General features: G+C 50.9%; 1 protein-coding gene across 11 annotated transcripts in view; it reads right to left on the reverse strand.

Moving 5' to 3' along the window:
* Positions 1 to 24,467, reverse strand: part of KIAA0513 (KIAA0513 ortholog) — a 92,341-nt gene that overhangs the window by 24,469 nt on the left and 43,405 nt on the right. For 5 of the 11 annotated variants that reach the window (XM_030582177.1, XM_030582180.1, XM_030582178.1 and 2 more), the window contains 9 exons: positions 16,435 to 16,522; positions 13,898 to 14,421; positions 7,290 to 7,389; positions 6,769 to 6,842; positions 6,100 to 6,170; positions 3,473 to 3,680; positions 2,204 to 2,244; positions 1,525 to 1,654; positions 915 to 992 (listed from right to left, as the gene is read on the reverse strand). In XM_030582177.1, the coding sequence (XP_030438037.1) occupies positions 915 to 992; positions 1,525 to 1,654; positions 2,204 to 2,244; positions 3,473 to 3,680; positions 6,100 to 6,170; positions 6,769 to 6,842; positions 7,290 to 7,389; positions 13,898 to 14,241 (1,046 nt within the window). In that variant the 5' untranslated portion in view covers positions 14,242 to 14,421; positions 16,435 to 16,522. The remainder of the gene's footprint in view (positions 1 to 914; positions 993 to 1,524; positions 1,655 to 2,203; positions 2,245 to 3,472; positions 3,681 to 6,099; positions 6,171 to 6,768; positions 6,843 to 7,289; positions 7,390 to 13,897; positions 14,422 to 16,434; positions 16,523 to 24,467) is intronic. The other 6 variants (XM_030582182.1, XM_030582183.1, XM_030582184.1 and 3 more) reach the window with 2 other exon arrangements.

The raw sequence follows: 24,467 nt of genomic DNA on the forward strand, positions 1-24,467 counted from the left end.
CAACAGGATAAATGTCTAGACTTAAATTACATGAGTATCTATATTCAAAAAGAACACTGGAAAATGTATTCTTTCCTTAGCTGCCTAAACACAAGCTCAGGGTTCTACTTCCATAGCAACCTTTTAATCAAACACATAAAACAGAGCATTTCCCTACAATCTGCTTCTGTTTTGGAAGATCAGGTCCATAGTGGAAGAGCGAAAGCAGATCCTTGGGTCCAGATCTTGGCAGGACTGATTATCATCTATTTGCTATACAAACGCAGCTATTTTGGAGAGACGATTTCAATGGATTTCTCCTGTCCCAAAGGCACACGGCCTCTATAACATCCATGAGAACTGCACAGCTGAACTCCTCTAAGCCTATGGTAACCAAGCCCCTCAGTGTTATTTGATCGCAACTTTCTGTGATCGAATAGAAGCTGGCTTAGATGCTCTCCTATGAAACTGCATCCTCTGAGAAGTGCTGATCCTCATCTACATGGCTGGGGCTGCACAGCAATGACCAGCCCTTGTGGAGAGAGACTCAGCACTTTCCAACAGCTACTATGCAATATAGGCAGCCTCATTATGCGCTGTACCCAGTGCAGAGAAAAGGCCTTCAGAAAGAACGCCTGGAGGAGGGGGCAGGCTCCTTTCACCGTACTCTTCCCCCATAATGCTCCACCTGGGATTCCAAGCACCTCCATGCAGTTCTAGCATTAGCCATGGCAATTGCCTTCACAGTGCAGCAGGATTTAAACAGCTGTCAGCTGGGTGGGCTTCTCAGCAAACAGCTGCAGCAGGGAGGGCCTAACCTGTCATCTCCACTGTTGGTGGGGCTGGGGAGTTTGAGAGTGAAGCATGGCCGTTTTCCCCCTGCCTTCCAGCCCTCCCTTGCCAAGGGCAGCCAGAATTTAATGTTCACGCCCTACCTGGTGGTGGGAGATCTCTTCCTCCGCTCGCAATGAACAGCATCGAAAAAGGCTGCATTCCAAAACCTCAGGGTGTGCCTGCAAAACAGGGAGAAGGCTTTGGAGACGGCGCATTGCACGGGAGAGCACGGCCGCCACTCCAGCAGCACCTCCGAGCGACTGCGGGGCACTTGTGCACGTATACGGGGACCTGCCAAAGTGCCCTCCCCACAGATCCAGCCTTTGGCTTCTATGCACGCAGCATGCAGCAAAGAGAAGTCAGCTTTACTGAGCTGTTAACTCCTGGTTTGGGGGCTTTTGATCAGCGGCTGCATTGACAGATCTCACCATTTGGAGGGGGGTGGGCAGGGGGAAGGCAGAGTCAACTCTGCATATGCAAAGAGAAGAATACTTGGATTAGGCACATGGCTGAGTTGTGGGGAACGGCAGCATGTCACTTGGCCTGCATGGCACCACCAGCTCTGGGCACTGTTCTCTGAGTAGCACAGGGCCTGGGTTCCCCCTCATACTGCCGGTGCTGTGCAATGGTTGCTCATGCCAGCTGACTCAGAGGTACCAGGCACAGCTGGTCCCCGGGGGCTGCAGCTCAAGGTGGATAACCAGACTTTACCAGATAGGCTGCTGCTTCAGGTGCATATATAAATAGATCTTCTCTCCCTTCTTCTCCTCTTCCTCCTCGGGGCTGTACAAGGAAACTGTCGGGAGGCAGAGTTGCACATCAAGGCTGTGAGGAGGCTGATCTGTACGAACACAAACTTAGCACTACTCAGCTACTTACCCCACCACCCAAGCAGTCACCCTGAGGTATCAAGGAAAAAATATCAACTCAAACCACCCCTAACGGGGGCAGAGAAAAGCAGCCCTGCTTTGTTCTTCTTCCTCATGGCTGCTGCTTGAGCTCAAGGAGCTGGTCCATTAGCTCAGAGGCAGTAGCCAACACAAACCTCTATATGGGGAAGGGGAACGACACAACAACACAAAGCACCACACTGCGTGTGTGCAGGTTACATTCAGCACCCAAGGGATGCTGCTATGGAATGGGAGATGCTACTGCTCTGAACAATGGATTGGAAAAACGTCCTCTGGTTTCACTGCAGCTTCCGTAAGTGCCCCTGCAAACCACACTAAGAAGTTATCAGTCATTCCTCAAGGCAATTTCACTCTGCCGGTTACTTTACGTGACGCTGGCTATGCCGGGGAATTTCACACCGGGTCTGCCCCCTGAGCCCCACCCTCAGGTCCTGGGGATCCCTTTGCTAAAGCCGTTGATTTTCAGCCGCACTGCTTACCTGTCTTCTGCAGCTTCTCCTTCGGTTTGTATTCCCCTTCCCTACAGCAAAGAAACCATGCCAGTCAGCTCCTCCCTCTCAGAAACCGATGCCCTACAGCAGCCAGCTCCCCCTCCTATCAGCACACGTGACTAACCCATTCAGCCTGCTGGCATCCACTTCCCCCATCACAGCCACTGGGGCGAGACACAAGAGGCTGACTGAGGTGCTAGCCATGGCCAAAGTACATTGAAGCCCTTCGGAGAGTTTCACCCAATAACTTCATGCCCATGCAGGCTATTTCCCCAGAATGACTCCCAGTGCTTTGCAGCCACTCCTCTCAGAAGTAGGTAAGCATATTATACCCATTCTGCAGATGCGGAAAAGAGGCATGGGGAGGCTGGCTGATTTCCTATCGTCACCCAGGGAGTCAGTGGCAGAGCCAGGAATGCAGTCCAGCTCTCCTGACTTCTGGACCCATGACTAACCATTAGAGAACACTCCAGCTCTGGTATCCCCACCACTGCAGAGTTGGGGCAATCAGTTGGAAAGCCCCTGGAAGGTTGTTACCCTTCTCTCTGCATTGGGCCCTCTCAATTTCTCACCGAGGGAGCCACATCTAAATGGAGAGGGTGTCTGCAAGCCCATTTGTGATCGCATGGGCCACCTTCCCTCAGGCTCCCATTGGTGGTCAAACACCACTTCCCTGGCATTTAATGCATTTGTAATTTAACGAGCTTTACAGGCTGAAAATGAGGTGCAGCAATCAGGAGCACATGGCCTGCCAAATCTCTTCCACACACCAGCACGTCCTCTCTGGGCTGTTGATGGTCCACAGAGCAGTTTGGGAACCACGGCTCTACGCCCAAAGAAATCCATCTCCAGAGACCACCTGTCTCAGCACAGATAGGGACAGACATGTAGGCCTCACTAGGAAGCCCACATAACGCTAAGAGCTGCAACTGGAGAGCCTGAATTAGGAGCTCTCAGAGATCTAGGGGCCTTGTGCTGCATGGAATCATACCTATCCATACGTCTGTCTCACGCTCTAGTGACTTCAGAGCTGGACGAACGTGCTACAGGGGAGATAAAGCCCTGACAGGAGGTCCTCCTTTAGCCACCTGAGTAGAGGCACCTGCTTTCAGGGCAGGAGGGGGGTCGCCTGTTCTATCCCAGACAGCACACGCATGTGTCTGGTTGACAGCCATGAGGTCTGCACGGCCCGTTTGTCCAGCCCACAGCACACGTCCCCTACATAGGGCATCAGAGAACTGCTGGAGCAATACTCACTCGCTCTTCTTGCCCGTCGGTCCCTTAAGCTTGGTTTCCAGCCCCCCGAAGAAGCCCTTCACATTCTCAGTCTTCGCTGATGTGTTCTTCAAGAGTCGCTCGGCAATGTCTTTCTTCTCAGCCAGCCAGCTGTTCGCCGACTTCAGATACGAGTCGATGCTCCCCGTGGGCTTCTCCTTAGCCTCTGAGGGCAGCGCCTGGGCTTTACCTACAAGAGAAACAGGCAGTTCCTAGAAATGGCTCTTTTAAGTGATCCCAGGATAACTAAATCGAGGCGTCTCCCTACTGCAAAGGCAGCTGCTCGGCTTTAGCTACAAGCGCCTCAAGTCCTTACTCCCAGAAAGTTTACAAAGACACCCGGTTTTAGCTACATGGAGACTAAACCAACACCACAAGGCTTTACAAGGCAAATCCCCCATGTCAGCATCTCCATCTCGCCGGGATGCAACCTTCGCTTTAAAGCCAACAGCAGGTGCATGCTGGCGAGCATCTCCTGAACCAAGAGGTGGTGCAAGACAGACTGCTGAGGGGTTTGGCATCCTCATAGCTAGAGAGCAGAGAGATTCTCCTGGCTGCTGCACGAACATTCAGAGGGGGAACAGCCACTCGATTTGCACCGGAGGCTGTGGGGGTGCTGGGGCGTCACTGGTCTGAGATCTAGAGCAGTGGTTCTCAACCATTCTAGACGACTGTGCCCCTTTCAGGAGTCTGATTTGTCTTGCATAACCCAAGTTCCACCTCACTTAAAAACTTGGGCTTCAGCCCTGAGCGGTGGAGCTTGGGCTTTGTGTCCTGGGCCCCACCGAGTCTAACACTGGCCCTGGCAACCCCATTAAAACCAACTCACCCACAGATTGAGAACTGCTGACATAGTACATAGAGCAGTAGAAACAAGTCATTGAATGAAATTTCAGTTTGTGTTGACTTCACTAGTGCTTTTCAGGTAGCCTGCCGTAAAACTAGGCAAATATCTAGATGGGTTGATGTGCCCCCTGGAAGACCTCTGCGTACCCCTAGTTGAGAACCACTGTTCTAGAGGAACACTCTTTCCAGCAACCCACTGGATATTTTATGAATGCCATTTCCCCTCTCCTCTGCATTCACCACTCAGAGGTAAGTCCCTCACTCTCCAGCCCCTACACTGCTCAGGGTCTCCCATTAGGCTCCCCATCTATTTCCTTTAGTCTTTTGGGACTAACTAATCCACCACTTCACTGTGCTATGAGGCTGCATCAGCCCAGCTCCACACTCTAACTCTCCAAGACAGTTTAACAGTATTCTCTAGCTGGCAGCGGGACAGGAACGGCAATTCAGAGAAACTCAGCAATTAAAGAAAGCTGGCCCCAGTCATGAAAAAAAAGCTGTCACTGGACATTGATTTCTTATTTGAAAAGCTCCAAGCTCAGCAGAATCAGAAGAGCCTGGGTTCCTAACGGGGAATCTTTAAGCCTCACAAGTCCGTTTTAACCTGAGCTCACAAACTCTGAAATGAAGTAAACTCAATCACGCAGCACTGCCATGACCTCATCACGCTGTGCTGAGCTGATAACACTGGCCTTAGAATGGGTGCGTTCCCTGGCAGAGAACACAGGAACAAGGACCTTCTAATAATAAAGGAGAGATGTTTCGAACAGCCGCATTCCCCTTCTGCTGCAGCTGGAGAAAGCATGTGCCGCATCCCCGAGTTTCAATATTTATCTACCATGGCTCCCATTGTCTCAATAGCCAAGCACTACTGTAATAGCCAGATGACATCTCTTCTGTTGAATGGACAAGGACACACCAGAGTTTGTCCCCCTTGGGCATTTGTGGTAAGACACTGAGCACCAAGGGGTTCAAAGCAGCTGTGAGCTGCCGGACGACGACATCTGGAGCACACGTGATACACTGAAAAACACGCTCCCCACTCTCTGCATATACATAACTCACAGTAGCATTAATGACAATCATGCCATAACAACGCCGGGCTCCCGAACACAGCTCAGCTCATGCCTGATCTTAGTTCCAATGACTGCGATACCGATTCCACCTCTGTGCTGGGCATTTGGTGCAGGAGCAGAACCCGCAGCCAGAGGAACACAGACAAGGAGAGAGAGAAGCGAGGAAGCTCCTGTTTTTTAAAATGGACACAATTTTCTGTTGAAAATGGCTCCTAAGGCTGAAGATTTCCCTGTTTAAAAGTGCGTTGGATTTAGAACAAGATTTTCAGAAGTGACTAGTGATTGCGGGTGCCTCAGTTTCTGGGCATCCAGAGACCCAGCAGGGAGCCTGATTTTAAGGAGGTCCTGAGCCCTTTCCCACTCAGAAAAATCAAGCCACTGAAGTATCTCAAGTTCGTGCCCCACAAATCACTAGTTAGTTCTGAAAACTTTGACCTTTAGTTTTTTAAACTTTGGTTAGAAAATTGGGCCCTCCGCAGATACCATTCTCAGTGACTGCCTCCCAATCTCAAATCAAGCGGATGTTTCCATGTGGGATTAGGGATGTCATCCTATAGCCAGCTGTGCCCCTCTGAGTGAACACACATCTGTTCTAACAACCCACCCTCACACTTATTCTGAGTCGTTTCAATGCCCCCACTCTTTCAGCCAACACGAGAAAGGCACCTGTGCGCACAAGCCGCTTACCGATGTGATAGTAAGTGAAACACATGGTCATTAGATTTTTGGCAGGACCAAAGTCATCCATCTGGTGACACCTGAAATGGGTCAGGGAGAGAGAGACGTAAGGAATTAGCAGCCATATCTACAGCAGCATAGCAGAACTGGCAGATACCCAAAAGTACCAGATGTTTTGGTACCAGGCCACTTCCTCCATAGTTTCAGCTTAACCAGACTCATCCTCCGGTTACTGTAAATCCCATTTGGGAAATGTCAGACTTCCCGCATCCCAACTGCTCAGAGCCCCACCCCACCCCAGCATTACTGTCTCTAAACCCACCTATCTACCCAGGACCCGCTCCACTGCTTTACACAAAACCAGACACTCCGCTTCCAAGCAGCCATGGGCATTCACACTGGAGGTCCTGCTAATTGACATGTGGCCCTCAAAGCAATTTTGGTGCAATGCAGCTGGCTCAAAAGGTGCTTCCAGAGTCATTGCTCTGCGGTTCAACTGGGAACAGGCAGCTGTTCAGTTAGCACTGGCTGCTGACTTTCTACTTAGCTGAGGCTGGGCTCCTGGAATTAGGTGGCATGGAAGCAAAGCGTCCCTCTGATGGCTCGGTGAGTAGATTACAAGAGGGCTCAGTTGTGAAAAAGGAAATCAATCCTGCTTTGATATCTGCCATTACTTACTCAAACAGCACCACCGCGAAGGACTGCACCAGCCGATAGAAAGTCTGCTCCGAGACGCACTTGGAGTTACAGCGCTGCAAAGACAAACGAAGCCAACACACGCCAGCGTTAGCACCGCTTCCTCTCCATTGCTACTGACAGTGCAAGCTCCGAAGACCTGATGTGAGTGCTCCCAGAGAATTCGAAAATTGGGCTGGGACACTGGATGCTGGTTTGACTGTGTGGAATTTGACTTGGGAGCTGGGAGGAGTTTTGATGAGTTATTTTGATTTTTTTTAAATGAAACTGACGGCTTCTCTCTAACATTCTGCTGCCCAGTGACTGATACCGTCGCATTTTTAATACAATTCAATACATGCATCCCTTTGCCCCCAGCTCTCCCCACTGAGATGAGGGATGGTCTCCAAACACACCACTCTGCTGTTCTAACAGACGTCCAGGAGACCCACCCTCCTGCCAGCCACCCTCAACTGCTTTGACACAGAGTAGTTAGCATCAGGCAGCTGTTATCCCCTGCTCACCTGAGCACTGACGTATCTTGCAAACCACTCCCTGCCTTTTCCATTCTCTCCGCTGCACAGCTCCCCAAACTTGGCCTTCTCTTCTTGGTCCAGGTCCTCCCTGGAACGGACAAGAAATCAAACACTTTAAATTCCCTTCCCACACTGAGCTGCTCAGAAAATCCCTGCAGCCTGTGAAACAAGTGGAGGTATTCAGAGAGCCAGGAGCAGACCCTGGGGGGAAAGAATCCACAAGTTCTATCGAGGACACAATCAATCAGGGACGCAGCTGTATCAGCAGGGCTACATGTACAGGACACGTCTGTATTGTCACGCACAGACCTGCTGCTCAGGCTGCTTCTTGGTCTTTCCATTCTGCTCCTGGTCTTCACTAAAAGATGCAGCACGTCTTGGGGGGAGCAGTTTTTTTGTTCAGTGCATCACAAACCACCAAAGGTATGTCTACATAGCAACATGAGCCCAAGCCTACATCTGATCCCCCTTGAGTCTATGCTGCAATTGCGCTAACTCAGGGCTCCGACACAGAGTCCCAGGACCCTGCAGGGCTGGAGGGTCTGAGGTCAAGTTAAGCTGGGACCCAGGATCCGAGCTCTATTGCTTTGCAGTGTAGATGCAGCCCCACTTGACTTGGGGGCTACGGAGTCAGCTGGAAGTATCCCATAATTCCATGGGACAGATTGCTTAGTCCTCTCTATCCCAACAATCTGCAATGCACTCTGTTGAAAACGGAAGCCATCCCTGCTTTGCGAAGGGCAGCAGCTCAGGTCGGCATTGACCCGTATTCTTCTGATCACCAATCTGCAAGCATGCCAGAGAGCCGCCTGGGTTTGCAATGGAGAGCGAATCGATCAAGCCTTCTGCAAAGAGAGCTGCTTCCTGGAAACATGCAGTATGGACAGTAAAGTTTTTCCCACAGTGCACCACATTCGGGGGCAAGGGGTGGCTAGGGACTCAAACATGGTTACTTTGACTCAGGTCTGCGCACGTCAATGGGGACATCAGAGCCCTAGGTTCGAGCACGAGTTAGAAAAAAATCTTAATGTAGGGTTAAACTACGTTGACATTCAGGCCCAGGGATCCCTAACATAGGTCAGCTGACTTGAGTCCCACTAACCATGGGCTTACATTGCACTGTAGACATACCCGGAAGTCACACATTCATCTTGCAGTAACCCTAAGAGGTCCCAATTATTGACTTTTGCTAAACACTGTACAAACACATGGTAAAGACAGTCCCTGCTCCAAAGAGATTACATTGGCAATACGGATTAATGACAAGACATGATTGGGGGATGAATATTTCTCGCCACCGCAGGGAAGGGAGGGATTGTGAGAGTATTACACTTATTGGTCTACCTTTTGAAAGACACCATGACTATTAATATAGCATCACAGGCGGTACGTGGCATTTTACAGGAGTAGCAAGACAAGCTTATGATCCAATAGTCTTGGACAACTCCTAAACCATGTCAAATGGGCATGTCACCTTCCTTAGCCAGGGAAGGGCTGAGAGAGGTACCAGAATTTCTTTACACACCATAAGCAGAGTATAAAGTGCTCTGTGGTGGAAATAAGAGGCGAGACACCAACACAGCAGCTGAAGCATAGGGAAGAAGCTGTTGATGAAAATCAGGCAGGGGCCAACCAACACCAGCCACACATGACAGATACTCTGTTTGGAGCCGAGATGGCTGCCTGGAAGCGGGGAGTGGGCAAAGCCGCACTGCTTACTGGGAGTGTGATGGATTTTAATTGGGGCCTTTTTGGCACACGGTTTTAATTTAGTTTTAAAAACCCCAAAGCAAACCAAGTCATGGTGACTGAAGAGCTGAGGTTTCTGCTCTGGGCTGGGATGATGCAGCGTTGCAGTCCTCAGGCAATAGCACCTGTAAACGAGATAGTGACATTACACATCTCAGGGGCTTCTCCAGTGCCAAGAAAGAGCGTTTCTTAGTGAAAAGAACTGCCAGCACAGAGGCAGCCAAGCGGGTTTTCTCCTCTGTCGAGTGCTCAGACTTGCCAGGAATTTTTTGAAAGTGAAACGAGAGCACTACTCTCAAGAGCTATTCACTCAGGAACTCACCGAGGGCAAAACCTCATTGGAAATAGAAAGGGAGCTCTCCCTGCATGGTAGGACCAAGGAACATCTGCTCTCCTGGCTGCGCTCTTCACACACACAGTGCCCGGCACTGCAGGAGTCGACTGGTTTGTAAGATGAAAGTGGGACAGAAACTCAGGGTAGCGCGGATGTGAGAGTGCAAGTGCGAACTGACCCCCAAGCTAGCCGGACACAGACCGACCGCACACTTAGAGTTCCTCCCCTCAGGAAGGGCAATGTGCCCAACCACCATTGCCAAGTGCTACCTACCTAGAGAGTTTTAGCAGGACTGCAGTAGGGCCCCCTTGGCTTCTGCCTCTGCTAGGTTCACAAAGTCACTCGGAGACCCTGGGTTTAGTAACCGCTGGTGCACTTTATTCTCAGGCTTGTTCTCACCACCGTACAAGTAACCCTTCACCAGCTGCAGGCAGGGGAGAGCTACCTCCCAGCTTCCATTTTTTCTGCCTTTTCCTCTTTCCTCCTGCTCTCCCCTGGCTTCCTTCCCCTCAGACTTTTATGCAGCACCAGGCTAATTAGGTAGCAGCTGTCTCTGCCTCCCCAATTAGGGCCAGGTTATCTCCAGCCCACTTTAATTTGTTCGCCTAACGAGGAATGGGTGTGACCAAGGGCTGAATCTGCAACCCTTTGCCCAACACCTGGTCACAAGGACTCAAACCTTCCCTAGCTCCCATCACTCTTAAATTTTGTCTACACTAAAGAAGTGAGCTGGGTGTGCCAGACACAACCTCAAGCTTTGGCTAAACAGGCAAGAGGGTCAATGTCCCTCGTCGCTAGACAGCTCCTAGGGCACAGTTACGGCACTGCTTGCTGCAATGGACTTGAGTCCCTCAACATCAGCAAGACAATCACATTCAACCTGGCCCGAATTAGAGTTTATATTCCCCAGACATATGCACTCCTAGGAGCTCCTGGGTATAGGGGAAATAAAAAAAAGATTTCATGACAGCAATACTAAAAATTCTGGTCAGTTTCCATTTGACTGACTGACTGACACACACACACACACACACACACACTTCTCAGCTTGGATCTAGGATGTCTCTGCAAGGAGAGTGAGGTCATGTCTTTTATTTGACCAACTTCTGTTGGTGAAAGACACAAGCTTCCGAGCTCCACAGAGCTCTTCTTCAGGTCTGGGAAAGGTAATCCTGGCATCACAGTTAATACAAGGTGGAACAGATTGGTTAGGATAAGCAGTTCACACATTGTCAGAGATCATTCAAAGTGCAGTGGCTCTGTAGTCAAAGGACTGAAAAAAAGGGGGTATGGTGGGAGGGGGGTAAGTGGATTACAGATTGTTGTAATAAGCCATAAAACCAATGTCTTTTTAGGACCATGATTTTTAGTGTCCAGTAAAGTTTTTGTCTTATTTTCTGTTATTGTGAGAGGTCATGCAAGTGTGTAATTATTATTGTTGGGGCATTTAGACCACTGGATGAGGTCCCCTACACGTGACAGGCATGCGCAGGACCCAGGGATCTCGAAAGGTGTTTTGTGGGCGGGCATGCGCTCCGTGTCTGACCTCACTGTCCTCGTCCCCAAAGGAAACCTGCACAACATCTTCAAAGGACGAGCCTGGGAGCTTAAGTAACTTTGCTAGAACCTAAAATTGGAAAACAGGTAGAAAGTTTCCCCTGTTTGGATAGTTCAGCTCTGGAATGCTCTGCTTACAAAGGAGGTTGCAGAATCCGTCATTGGAGGTTTTTAAGAACAGGTTGGACAAACCCGTCAGTGATGGTCGAGGTCCTGCCTCAGGGCAGGGGGCTGGATGAGGCCTCTCAAAATCCCTTCCAGCCCCACGTTTCTATGATGAGAGTCTGGCTGGCATCTCCTGCACCCGAGGGCCTGACGAAAGCTCTAATCCCCACTAACTCAGATCACTCCGGGACATTTGGCTGTTGAAGTGCTCCAACCACTGCTTCTAATGCTGACCAGTATTGTCCTCCTGCCACCTTGAGTCTGTCTGTTGCATCCATCTGCTGTCTCTTGTCATAAGCTACGTCTACACTAGCCCTTGACAGTACAATGTATGTCGAGTGTGAAAAAACACCCCCCTGACCGACAGAAGTGCGTGGACAGGGCTATGTTGGGGGGTGGTTTAATGATGCCAACGGGAGAGCTCTCCCCTGTCGGCAAAGAGCAGCTACACGGGAGACCTTACGGGGCACAGGCACATCAGGACAGCTGTGCCGCTGTAAGGTCTCTAGCGTAGACAGTGCCTTTTTGTCCTGTGTGTGTATAGCACCTAGCATAATGGGGCCTGGTCCAGGATTGGGGCTGCTAGACACTACAGTAATGCAAACAAATAATAAAACTGTTCCCTTGAACCACTTCATCACCTTCACCTTGTGGCAGCATCAGGTAGAAGGGACAGGCCTCTGTGACCCCCTACAGTCTGGACCCCCACATGCCCTGTCCCATCTACCTTTCAGATTTATCTGCACTGAACATGGCTGCCCCAACCCAGACGGACTCAGGAAGCTGGCCAGTTTCTCCTGCACAATTGACACGATGATGGAGGCTCCATCTGCCACCCCTCTGACCCCTCCTGGCAGCTCCAATCCCCGGTCCAAGGAGCACTTGGTCCCAGACAGCCCCCAGCTGTGCTCTGAATCCTTCCAGCTCTACTGCAACTTGTCGCTCTCCCTATGGTGACCAGACAGCAAGTTTGAAAAATTGGGATGGGGTTGGGGGTGTAGTAGGAGCCTATATAAGAAAAAGACCCAAAAATTGGGACCGTCTCTATAAAATCGGGACATCTGGTCACCTTAGCTCTCCCTTCCAGCCTGCATCCAGCTCTGTGGTTCAGCAAAGCAGCTTTGGCAGTCTCATGTTACCGCGCACCCCCCCATCCAGCACAATCCCCAGGTACGGTAACTCCCAGTTGGGCTGCTTTATGGCTATGCTGACAGGTGGCCCTGTTCCCTTTCCTTGCTTCGTGCTGCTCTTTTGTTCTCAAGACGAAGGAAGGAGCCACCGATTTCCAGTGCAGAAATTCCCCAGCAACAACTGAAATCACCCCGAGCAAAACTATTAGCTCTGCCTATTGCTTCCCACCAGACGATCTGCTCAATCACACTGGATGCACTGAACTGGAATATTTCACAGACCGAAACAAGTAAGCCTTGCTGTCGGGATCAAAGGGCCTGAGGTATCCATCGCTGACAAACAGCAAACAGACCCCCGTGTGCATTGGATCCCCTGACATTAAGATTAGTGAGGAGGTCTGCATCAAAGCCTAGGTAATACAGAGATGTGTAGCAGGGCAAGAATGGAGCGGAGGACACAGTCCCTCCACCTCCAGACACAGCTCCATTGTGACTAGATGCAGAAAGCTCTCCCTGCTCCTCTCTGCCAACCTACCTCATTCCCGGATCCTACACCAGGCTAAGCAGAGTGATTGAATCTGGCAGCCGGGCCTAGGCAAGCAATCAGAAGGGGACGTGCCGTTCCAGGCATCGCAGTCTGAGGAAGAGCCGCACGCCAGGGGACATGCTTGATGCCTCAGCAGCTCCAGCGTATGGCAAGACACGATGTCAAAGGCCATTTCCCTGCAGCCAGCCAAATCCAGGTACTTAGCACAGCTCCAATGGCCAAGAGCTTTCCTCTGATAGACGGCTCTGTGCTACAGTGGCAGGTATAGGGGCGGCCTAGACAGCGGTTATACCAGACAGGTCAATTCCTCCCCTCCTTTCCTGGGTACATGCAGCACAGCCACATGCAAATAGGGCTGGAGCGGGATCACATGCACAGGCAGTGCCCGAATTCAGACATGCTCCTAGAGCGGATGCCCAATACCACTCCCCCGCTGTCATCCCCCAGCTCAATCATTATCTCACTTCATGACCCATTCTCTGCTTTGCATGGGAGGAATGGAGCACTGGGAAGCATGCATGAGGGCATGCAACCCTAGGCTACGCAGCACAGAAAAAGGCCAGCCGCCAAGCCCCTGAGCAGCCCAGCACATGAAGGCAAGGAGGGGAAACAATAAGTCTGGTTAATTTCAGTCCTGTTGGAAGGAGGAGGGGAACTTGCAGAACCTGGTCTCCCTCTGTATGACTACCACCCTTTCCATGGGAGGATCTCCAGGCACTTTACAAGCATTAGTGAATTTAGCCTTAACCTCTCATCCCCACTCACGAGATAAGGAAATATCCCATTTTACAGAATGACAAAACTGAGGTACAGAGAAGAAAAGGGACTTGCCCAAGGTCACAGAGCCAGTCAGTGGCAGAAGCAAGAGTTTATCCTGACCTCTTGAATCCCAGTCTCTAGTTCCTCTAACACTGTGTGGAGGGGGAAATCTACATTTGCCAAATGCAGAAGGGGGGAAAAATTTAAGCTTAGAAAAAGGGCGAACAGAGAAAATCATGCCAGTAGAAGTTACTCAGCAGCGTGCTCTGGAGGAGGGGGCAGCTTCATTATTCCCCACTCCTTCCCAGCATGCACCTCTGCACAGAGCAACCCCCACTGTGCCTGGCTCACTCACCCCCCACTGAAGATCTTCTCCACATACTGCCTCATGAACTCCCGGCGCTCCACCATCACCTCGTCCTTGGCTGACTCTGTGCTCTGGTTGGACGAGAAGGACTCACTGGATGAGGAGCGGCGGTAGTTGTTCCAGCTGTGATGGCTGGGTGAATCCCCCATGTCGTTCTCACTGTCGGCCGACTCCGTGGTGTCGCTCTCCTCTCCTACAGACGCTGGGTCCCCCAGTAACCCATTGCCGCTGGAGGGTTGAGGGGGTGAGGGAGGGGACTCAGCGGGGTCGGAGGCAGGGGGCTCGGAATCAAAGTCAATGAGGTTCCCCACCGGTACGTCAGTGGCCTCCATGGCTCGTAGAGCGAGCGTGCAGGGGCAGGTACCAGGGAAGGAGGCCGCTTTGGCGTGACTTGATTTCCCCCGTCAGTGAGATTTCAAGGCCATTTGCAGCTCAGTGTGTCAAAGATGCTCCTAGGATAAGCTGGCTAGAGCTGGCAAGTCCCCCCGAGGCTCCAGGCTATCAGACAGCATCTGAAAGGCAAGACACAATCACCACTGAAAGGACAGCCCAGGGAACTGGCAACGTGGAGCCACTCAGTGGGGTCACGACAGCCCCAACCAAAGCAGCAGCAGGCCCAGAACCTTCCATCCCTCTTTATCCTCCCAGTGACTGACCCTTATTCAGCCAATTCCCACTCCTTCGCCACCAACAGTGGTTGCTAGCAGGACAGGGAGACAGTGACTAGCCGGTGCTGGCTTTGCAGCATTTATTAATGCCATCTAAACAAATCAACCAACCCACCCATCGGGCAGTTGCAGCTTTTCCCCTAATTCACCCATTTCGCCTGTTAATTTAATTAGCTCAAGCTCTGCTGGCTTGTTGTTGTACACGGCACTGAATCATAGAAGATGTGGGTTGGAAGAGACCTCAGGAGGTCATCTAGTCCAACCCCCTGCTCAAAGCAGGACCAACACCAACTAAATCATCCCAGCCAGGGCTTTGTCGAGCCAGACCTTAAAAACCTCTTCGGATGGAGATTCCACCACCTCCCTAGGTAACCCATTCCAGTGCTTCACCACCCTCCAAGTGAAAAAGTTTTTCCTAATATCCAACCTAAACCTCCCCCTCTGCAACTTGAGACCATTGCTCCTTGTTCTGTCATCTGCCACCACTGAGAACAGCCTAGTTCCATCCTCTCTGGAACCTCCCTTCAGGTAGTTGAAGGCTGCTATCAGACCCCCCTCACGCTTCTCTTCTGCAGACTAAATAACCCCAGTTCCCTCAGCCTCTCCTCGTAAGTCATGTGCCCCAGCCCCCTGATCATTTTCGTTGCTGTCTGCTGGACTCTCTCCAATTTGTCCACATCTTTTCTGTAGTGGAGGGACCAAAACTGGCTGCAATATTCCAGCTGTGGCCTCACCAGAGTCTCCATCCCTAGACTATTTACTGGGTCGTGACAGGCCATAAACATTTACAAAGGGATCCTGAGCACAAAAGGGTTGAGAACCACTGCAATAAAACATATTACCCCTCCCACCTTGTGTCTCTAATATTCTGGGACCGACAAAGGATAGCTCAGTGGTTTGAGCATTGGCCTGCTAAACCCAGGGTTGTGAGTTCAGTCTTTGAAAGGGCCATTTAGGGAACTGGGGTAAGAATCTGTGTGGGGATTGGACCAGCTTCGAGCAGGGGGTTGGACTAGATGACCTCCTGAGGTCCCTTCCAACCCTGATAATCTAGGATAATAACAACACTGCATAATAGCAAAGTAGGCAGATTTTACTCTCAATTAGCTTTCTCAGAACTGTATTTGGGGCAGGATGGGCTCTGATTCTGGGAGGTGCTCAGAACCAATGGTTCCCATTGACTCGTCTGAGAGCCAGGATAGCTCAGCACCATACAAGACCAGACCCTTTTTTTGAAACAAGTCACTAACTTTGATTTGCAGTGCAGCTGAGCGAAACGGTGCATGGCACAAGTGCCAGAAGGGAGCCAGGGAAGGACACACTGACCTCTGTGGCGGTACACGGGGATCAGGAAGGAATAATGAGTAACTCATGTCCCAGGGGGCAGCACAGATACACAGTGCTGGGAAAAGGAAAACAAGTCCTTGACTGGGACACAGGCTTTTACTGGTGAATTCGGGTCAACAACAGAATCTGTGCTTGTTTCAGACACACAGGAACAGGGTCTGAATGATCAACTTCACATACAAATTTAGCAACGTGAAGTTAATTTTTAGCACTGACTGATATACGCCGGGTTGCCTTTGATCTTCATGGTGTTTTGCAGACATTTAACCAGTCCTCAGCTCTGCAGCAGGTATTCTAATCCCTGTCTTCCAGCCAGTAAAACCAAAGTACAGAGAGGTGGTGTGACATGCCCGAGGCTGGACAGTGAGTCACTGTCAGAGCCGAATTCAGTAGGTGCCCATTCCCAGTCCTGCGTGTGGCCTGCACACCTGTCCGTCTGCCATCGATTTCTGTCACAGGACCCAGGGGGACAGACAGGCTTCTAATTACCATCCTTGCTGACATACTCACCTGTCCTCTCTTCTTAATTCTTAGACCCTTAATTCTTAGGCTTTGGGGAGACAGTTCAGGCAGTTCCACTCTCTACCAGCAGGTGTCACTGCGGGAGGAAGGGAGAAGGAATAATCCTAAACTAAACTACACAAGCTTTACCAGTGAACCAAATCGAGACTGAGGTCTTGTCTACACAGCAATGTGGCACTGGTTCAACTTAAATCAGTTTTTAAACCAATTTAGTTAAACTGGTGCAGTCTGGTATGGGCATTCCTGTTTTGGTTTAAGAGTGGCTTATTTCAGTTTAGCTTCACCTGTTTCAAACTGATTTACGCTGAACTGGAAAAAAAATCACTTTCAAACCCAAATGAGAGTGCATCTACACAGGGGTTTGAACCCGTTTAACCGAATCAGTGTAAATTCACACCTTAGGTTAAACTGGTGCAACCTTCTTATGTAGACAAGGCCTGAACCTCCTGGAGCATTTGTTTTGGGATATGGGTGCGTGGCACCTTTCTACATTTCTCCCTGAAACTCCTTGTCAATCCAACTCTTGCGGGTGTCTTTCCACTGACTGCAACAGGCATTGGAGCAGACTCTTAAGGAGCAGGAAGGAGTAACGGCCCCTTAGAAAGATGACAGGGTGAGGCAAGAATCCTTCCTGATGGCAGAAGTGACGCAGAAGCCTCAGCCTTTCCCCAGAGAGGTGAGGAGAAAGGGCTACATTATGCTTTCCTAGAGATGGATGAATCACACAGCCAATCTGCCATCACCCCTCGATTGCAGAGATGCAAGGAATCCCCCCTGCAAAATGAGGGAGATGAAGCTTTACTAGGGACTGAGATCTGAAAAGCTCTACATCTCCCCTCTTCAAAGCGTTGGTCTCAGGCTCTCACTCCCCTCCTAAACAGGGCACTCCCCTCCTAAACAGGGCATGCAATGCACATACGCTCTCTAAAACCCCATCACAGACAGCGGATGCTGAAAGAACTAAGCAGAGCTCGTTCCCAGCAATGCACCGAACGAAGGATTGCCCTGCAGAAAGACCCTCCGCATCAGAGACGAAGCAGCAGCTTCATTCCCAAGGAGCTAGTTTGACCCAAAGGGAGCAACAGACAGCAGCAAATGCATTCTGACAAGCAAACCAAGTACGAACAGAAAAGCTGCAGCAGCGAGAGAGACAGGCCCCGCAGCCCAGATCAACAGGAGCAAGTACGCACCCATCCCATGCGACATACAGCACGTGCAAAGCCATGTGCAGAGCTAGAAAGGGCAATCACAGAAATCCCTGCATTCAGGCCCTGAGTCCACCCCCACCTCCCCAATGCCTGCAAACCCTGAGATAGTAAAAGCATTTATTTTTCAAAATATTGTTAATAATCCTGTGTATTATGGGTAGCATCTAAGGACCAACCAAGAATGGGTCCTCATCGTGCTAGGTGCTGTACAGACACAAAATACGAGACAATCCCAATCCCTGCCCCGAACAGTTTACAACTGAAATAGACAAGACGAAGCAGCTAGGGGACTGGGGTATAACACACAAGCAGAGTGAACGTGATGACAAATGGCATGTTGTTGTCACAATTGTTCTCCTTGGGGTAGGAATTAGTGAACTCAGGAGCACAAATCATGCTCTCTCACCTTTTTAACCCTTGCTTTACCACACTTGTTAAGATAAGTTCCTGTCTGCATCCTAAAAGACTTGCCCATACCAGTATTGCCCTGGCCTCTTCCTTTGTCATTCAGTGTTAAACGCATTCTGAACTATATGCATTTCCTCACCTTTTGGGGGCAAAGCCAGACTTTCAGGCACCTGCTCCCCTACTTGGTGTAAACTTTGCTTGTACCAATCAGAAACGAACACACACAGTTTTTGGGCCCCGTCCCCTACGACACTTCTATGATGTCATAGTGGGTATTTTAGGCTGGTCTGCCATGTGCAGGCAGAAGAGGAGAAAGAAAAACGAATCCTGTGTATCTTGTGCACACCCGTAACCTAGCCTGATCACCTTGAAGCCTCTCTCAGCTCACGTCTTTTAAGCAGAGTTTCTATGTTTGCCAGTCGTTATGAGTTGGTTTGTATTCGTAAGTATTGGTTATTACTAAATGCTGCATCCGTGTTTATAAATATTGTTTACTGCATCTTTGTTTATAAATATTGTTTAATAGTAAATACTTTAGCCATTGTATGTTTTAAGTTCCATTAACCCTATTAGCTAATCATATGCTGCGCCCCTACCCCTTGTAACTATCCCCAATAAAACTTTTAATTAATTAATTTTAGTTGTGTGCGTGCCTGCAGTTTGCATTGTGACCCAGACCCTCCTTGCATCCCTTACCTATACAGTCTATTGCCACGTGCAGCCTGGTAAATAACAGCTCTGCATTTTTCTTTCGCCCCTAAAAGTACATGGCAATCTACAATACTGTGCTTTTCCCCACCTGTGTGTACCAGTATTACTTGCTGCATCCATATCTAACTTAGATTAGTAAACCTAGGCCATGTCTACATCTAAAATTTTGCAGCGCTGGTTGTTACAGCTGTATTAGTACAGCTGTATAGGGCCAGCGCTGCAGAGTGGCCACACTTACAGCAACCAGCGCTGCAAGTGGTGTTAGATGTGGCCACACTGCAGCGCTGTTGGGCGGCTTCAAGGGGGGTTCCGGGACCGAGAGAGCAAACCGGGAAAGGAAACCAGCTTCGCCGCGGTTTGCTCTCTCGGTCCCGGAGCCAGCCAGCAAACCGCAGGGAAGGAGACCTGCTTGCTCGGGGTTCCGGGACCGAGAGAGCAAACCGCGGCGAAGCTGGTTTCCTTTCCCGGTTTGCTCTCGCGTTCCCGGAGCCAGCCAGCAAACCGCGGGGAAGGAGACCTGCTTGCTCGGGGTTCCGGGACCGAGAGAGCAAACCGCGGCGAAGCTGGTTTCCTTTCCCGGTTTGCTCTCTCGGTCCCGGAACCCCGAGCAAGCAGGTCTCCTTCCCCGCGGTTTGCTGGCTGGCTCCGGGAACGCGAGAGCAAACCGGGAAAGGAAACCAGCTTCGCCGCGGTTTGCTCTCTCGGTCCCGGAGCCAGCCAGCAAACCGCAGGGAAGGAGACCTGCTTGCTCGGGGTTCCGGGACCGAGAGAGCAAACCGGGAACGCCGCGGTTTGCTCTCTCGGTCCCGGAGCCAGCCAGCAAACCGCGGGGAAGGAGACCTGCTTGCTCGGGGTTCCGGGACCGAGAGAGCAAACCGCGGCGAAGCTGGTTTCCTTTCCCGGTTTGCTCTCTCGGTCCCGGAGCCAGCCAGCAAACCGCGGGGAAGGAGACCTGCTTGCTCGGGGTTCCGGGACCGAGAGAGCAAACCGCGGCGAAGCTGGTTTCCTTTCCCGGTTTGCTCTCTCGGTCCCGGAGCCAGCCAGCAAACCGCGGGGAAGGAGACCTGCTTGCTCGGGGTTCCGGGACCGAGAGAGCAAACCGCGGCGAAGCTGGTTTCCTTTCCCGGTTTGCTCTCTCGGTCCCGGAACCCCGAGCAAGCAGGTCTCCTTCCCCGCGGTTTGCTGGCTGGCTCCGGGACCGAGAGAGCAAACCGCGGCGTTCCCGGTTTGCTCTCTCGGTCCCGGAACCCCGAGCAAGCAGGTCTCCTTCCCCGCGGTTTGCTGGCTGGCTCCGGGACCGAGAGAGCAAACCGCGGCGTTCCCGGTTTGCTCTCTCGGTCCCGGAACCCCGAGCAAGCAGGTCTCCTTCCCTGCGGTTTGCTGGCTGGCTCCGGGACCGAGAGGGCAAACCGGGAAAGGAAACCAGCTTGATTACCAGAGACTTCCTCCTTCCACGGAGGTCAAGAAAAGCGCTGGTGAGTGTCTACATTGCATTACCAGCGCTGGATCACCAGCGCTGGATCCTCTACACCCGAGACAAAACGGGAGTACGGCCAGCGCTGCAAAGAGGGAGTTGCAGCGCTGGTGATGCCCTGCAGATGTGGACACTCTCAAAGTTGCAGCGCTGTAACTCCCTCACCAGCGCTGCAACTTTCTGATGTAGACAAGCCCCTAGAGTTGGACTGGGCTGGTTGAACAAGCCGATACTTTACCCAGGGAGATGAGTTTTGTATGCCAGAATTTCAGCTTTCATCACAATTATAATATATATCACATTGAGAGATTTTTCCAATAGTAACTAGAGGATTTAGCCACACAACCCGTTAAAATAAATGGTTGTCTGAAAATCTCAACCTAAGTCTCCAGCATGGATCGGTAACGCGATGCTCTTGGATAGGTTACTGGCAATGAGGATCAAACCTTGGATCTCAGGATCTAAACACCAGTTCCACTACTGCCAGAGCTAAAGAACCAGGCTCCTCAGTTCAATGGCTGGAGCAGACGTGAACAGCTGGTCCCGCACTGGCCCAGGTATGTCTGCACAGCGGCTGGGAGTGTGCTGCCCAGCCCAGCCAGACATGTCCTAGCTCTGCTTGCTCTGAAAATCGTGGTGTGGCCATGGCAGCGTGGGCAGCAATCCCAGCCAACCCTCTGGATACGTCCTCGGGTGGCTAGCCCAAACCACTGCGGACACGCTGCTATTTTTTAAGCATGCTTGCTCGAGCAGAGCTAGCGTGTCTGTCTTCCCGTGCTGTGAAGCACCCTCTCAAGTCAGGTGTAGAGGGACCCTAAGGAGATGAAGGGAGCATGCTGCACTATGGTAGCCTAAGTTACACGTAGCTGGTAAGATAACATGCAAGAATGAATGGAGACAGCAATGTCTGCCGGAGTCTGCGGCAAGCCTGAAATAAGGGGGCGGGGGAGGTATCAGCTCAGAAACCTGATTTCAAATCAACACGCACAGTCTCTTAAGGACCATTGCTCCAGCCAGCGGGACCACACTGGTGTTGTCTCCCCAGGTATCATGTAGTGAAGGCCCCAGCTCTAGCTCAAACCCGTGAGAAACCTAATAGTCGCCATGTAAATGCCAACATGTAACTACGGGAGAGACAAGGTGGGTGAGTAACATCTTTTACTGGACCAACATCAGCTGCTGAAAGATCCCAGACCTGAAGAAGAGTTCTGTGGAGCTTGAACGCTTTCATGGAACTGACTATTTAATATCCTGGGACCAACACAGCTACAACAACACTGCAAACAACATGTAACTATTTCACTGCTTAACAAAGCATGGAAGAAAAGAAAAGGAGGATCATATTATTGGGACATGTGATGTCTATTGCAAGCAGCATCTCATGAATGGGTGGAGCTTGGGGGAGTACACCTGCACCGTTCCCCCCACATCGGGCCCCATGGGCAGGGATCTACCCTTTTAACCGTCTCTAAAGGTGGGTCTAGCCCACCTAAATAAAACAAATTACAATAAGCAGCTTTAGCGTCTGTGATTAGTTTCCAGCCATTGCGCATGGCCAGGTCTGCCCACCTGGTCACCCAGAGTTACACAGGAAAAACGGCACCATTAAATGTTGTTGCCTCCCTTCCGGCAGAGCAATTTTTTACTGAACTGCTGTGATTTGTTTTAGCTGATTGCTGGCAGGAGTGTGGAATGTGGACTCCTGCCTATTGGCTGGGCTTGGGTCCTTCTCTGATCTGCCTTCTGCTGCAGAGGAAAGGGAAAACCGTTTGCTGGTGTCCCATCCCCAGAGTGGGTCAGTCTCCAGGTCCGGGGAGAGATGACCTTTAGCTGAATCCCTTTTGCTGCTCATTGGCCCCTGGCCCATCCCATTCCTTCACTGGGAAGAACAGGGACTTGCTCCGGGGGGGTGGGGGAAAGATTCTCACACCTCTTTGCCAGGGAGTAACATCAAGCTGATCATTGTGATCAATTCCTGGCTCAAAGATGGCTGCCTCTTCCTCTCTGTCATTAACGCAATGCAGCAGCCACTCGTCTCATCCCCCGCAGAGAAAGCTTCCAGACGTAGGGCTCTCTTGTGGGGTGCAGGACGTCACCACCAGCGAGAGCAGTACCAAGGGCAGATGGCACCATCTCCTGCCCTCCATTCTTAATAGGCTCTCGTCAGCGAACCCCCAAACTAACTCCAATCACCTCCAGCGCGGACAGACACTCCCGTCCACATTGGTTAGGTTCCTCCAAAAGGCTCCCCACACAGAAGGGGATTCCTCTCTGCCCCTCCACCATGTTGCATTCTCTCCTCCTGCCTGCCCCGTTCTACAAACCCAAACACTTCCCTGATCCAATTCCCAGCCCTGCCCTCAACATACCTGGCACGTCTACACTGCAAAGTGGGGGCGTTCTTAACTCAAGTTAACATAGAAGCAGTGCAGACACGGCGGGTTAGCAGCTCGAGCTCAACCCAATAGACTAGCCTGGGGCTGAATTTGAGTTGCTAATCTGAGTTAAAAACCGAGTTGCCACGTCTTCACTGTTATTTTAATCCATGCCAGCTAACCCTAGTGAAGAAACACACCTCTTTCAGAGTGTGGACATAGCCCTGGAGTCCTCCATCCCTTTTGGTTTAAGTTTTCAATTTGACACCCCGCCCTCGCAGGGAACCATCTGCATACACACTGCAGCTATTCAATCAGGAGCAACGAATAACCACTGGAGAGGAGAGAATTTCTGTTTCTTGGGAGCACAGACCCATCCAAGAAGCTCCAGCCGAAAGCACAAGCGACGAGGTATGGGGGAGAGACTGGCTACCTGCTCATTACGAACAGCATTCTGTACACAGAGAGCCTTTAAGAGTCCCACCCACGCAGCTTCGCCAGCTGCTCAGCAGCTACACCCAGTAATCTGCTAATTGTATGGCCAGCTGCAATCACCAATAATAAGCACCTTCAGAGTGCGGCTGTTTCAGGGGGCTTCAGACAGCAGCTGCAGGAGACACCAAGATGGTCCCCCCTCCACCCCATCCCTCTGCTTTAACAGCCTGCCCCAAACCCAGGACAGCTCCCCACCTGCTTCGCTGAAGGCAGCTACAGCAGACTCTCATCTGAGCGAGAACAGCGCTGCTTCACCAGGCGGATTTGAAAGTGAAATGAATTATATTAAAGAAATAGAATGAATTAAAGAATGCTGTATGTGCCTTTCAGTAGAAATGAAAAGAATGCTGCAATCCAGGTGTTCGGAAAGCAGACATTAAGGTAGAACAATTGATCCACTTAAGGGTGACTGGTTAAGTATTAGCCTTAGCTCGATAAGAGTTAGTAAGGAAGTAGGATATGCATGCTGTGCCAGAGGTAAATTTTACAATTCTGCTCTCTTTGTTTAGTTCGCGCCCTTTTATCTGTGTAAGTACGACTGTTTGGGTCTTGCATGGGGGCTCACATTATCTGGGTGTTATTAGCAGAGTGGTCTGACAAACTGTGAGTCCCGAGTCTAACTTCGACACGGATCACCATCCGACACACACAAAGTCTCTCCACCAGCCTCAGAGATGCCGAGAGTGAGCCGCGGACTCAGACCTGGCCTTTCTGCATAGCAGTGCAGAGCCCGAGTTCTAGTGGCGCCACTAGCTCTTTGTTTACCACAGGCTATTCCACACAATCCCACACTGTATTTTAACAGCTTCGGAGCATGTAACACATTAACTAGAGACAGGCCAGGATACAAACTCTCAACAGCTAGGCCCATCTCTCCCCATGGAGATGTGCCATATTTTTACATGCTCAGGATACATTATCAAAACTAGCTGTTTTTCATTGCCCCCCCCCCTCAAGTCACATGCAAACGTTCCCACCGAAAAAGACACAGGAGGCAGCCCAGCGTAACACAAAGGACAATCTAAAGGCTGCGATTTGCTTTGCTTTATTGGATTTCTGTTCCCCAGAATGGCATGCTAGGAATTAAACTGACACGGCAAACCTGCCACAAATAAAGCGAGGCTTCTTTCCCTCCAACACGCACAGCATCTCATACCACAAGCAAGGGTCACCTTCGGTTGAGAGACATCCCACACCCCACAAAAGGTTGTTTTACTTTGGAGAACCACCTTCCTATACTGGGAGAACCAAATTTACCCTAGTCACAGGTTAACTCCGCTCACAGGTCACATATTCCACAGGCTTTCTAGACCTCGTCTGCCAATTTTCAAAGACACCGAGCCAAAAGTT

Source organism: Gopherus evgoodei, chromosome 12, assembly GCF_007399415.2.
Source record: "Gopherus evgoodei ecotype Sinaloan lineage chromosome 12, rGopEvg1_v1.p, whole genome shotgun sequence".
Classification (NCBI taxonomy): Eukaryota; Metazoa; Chordata; order Testudines; family Testudinidae; genus Gopherus; species Gopherus evgoodei.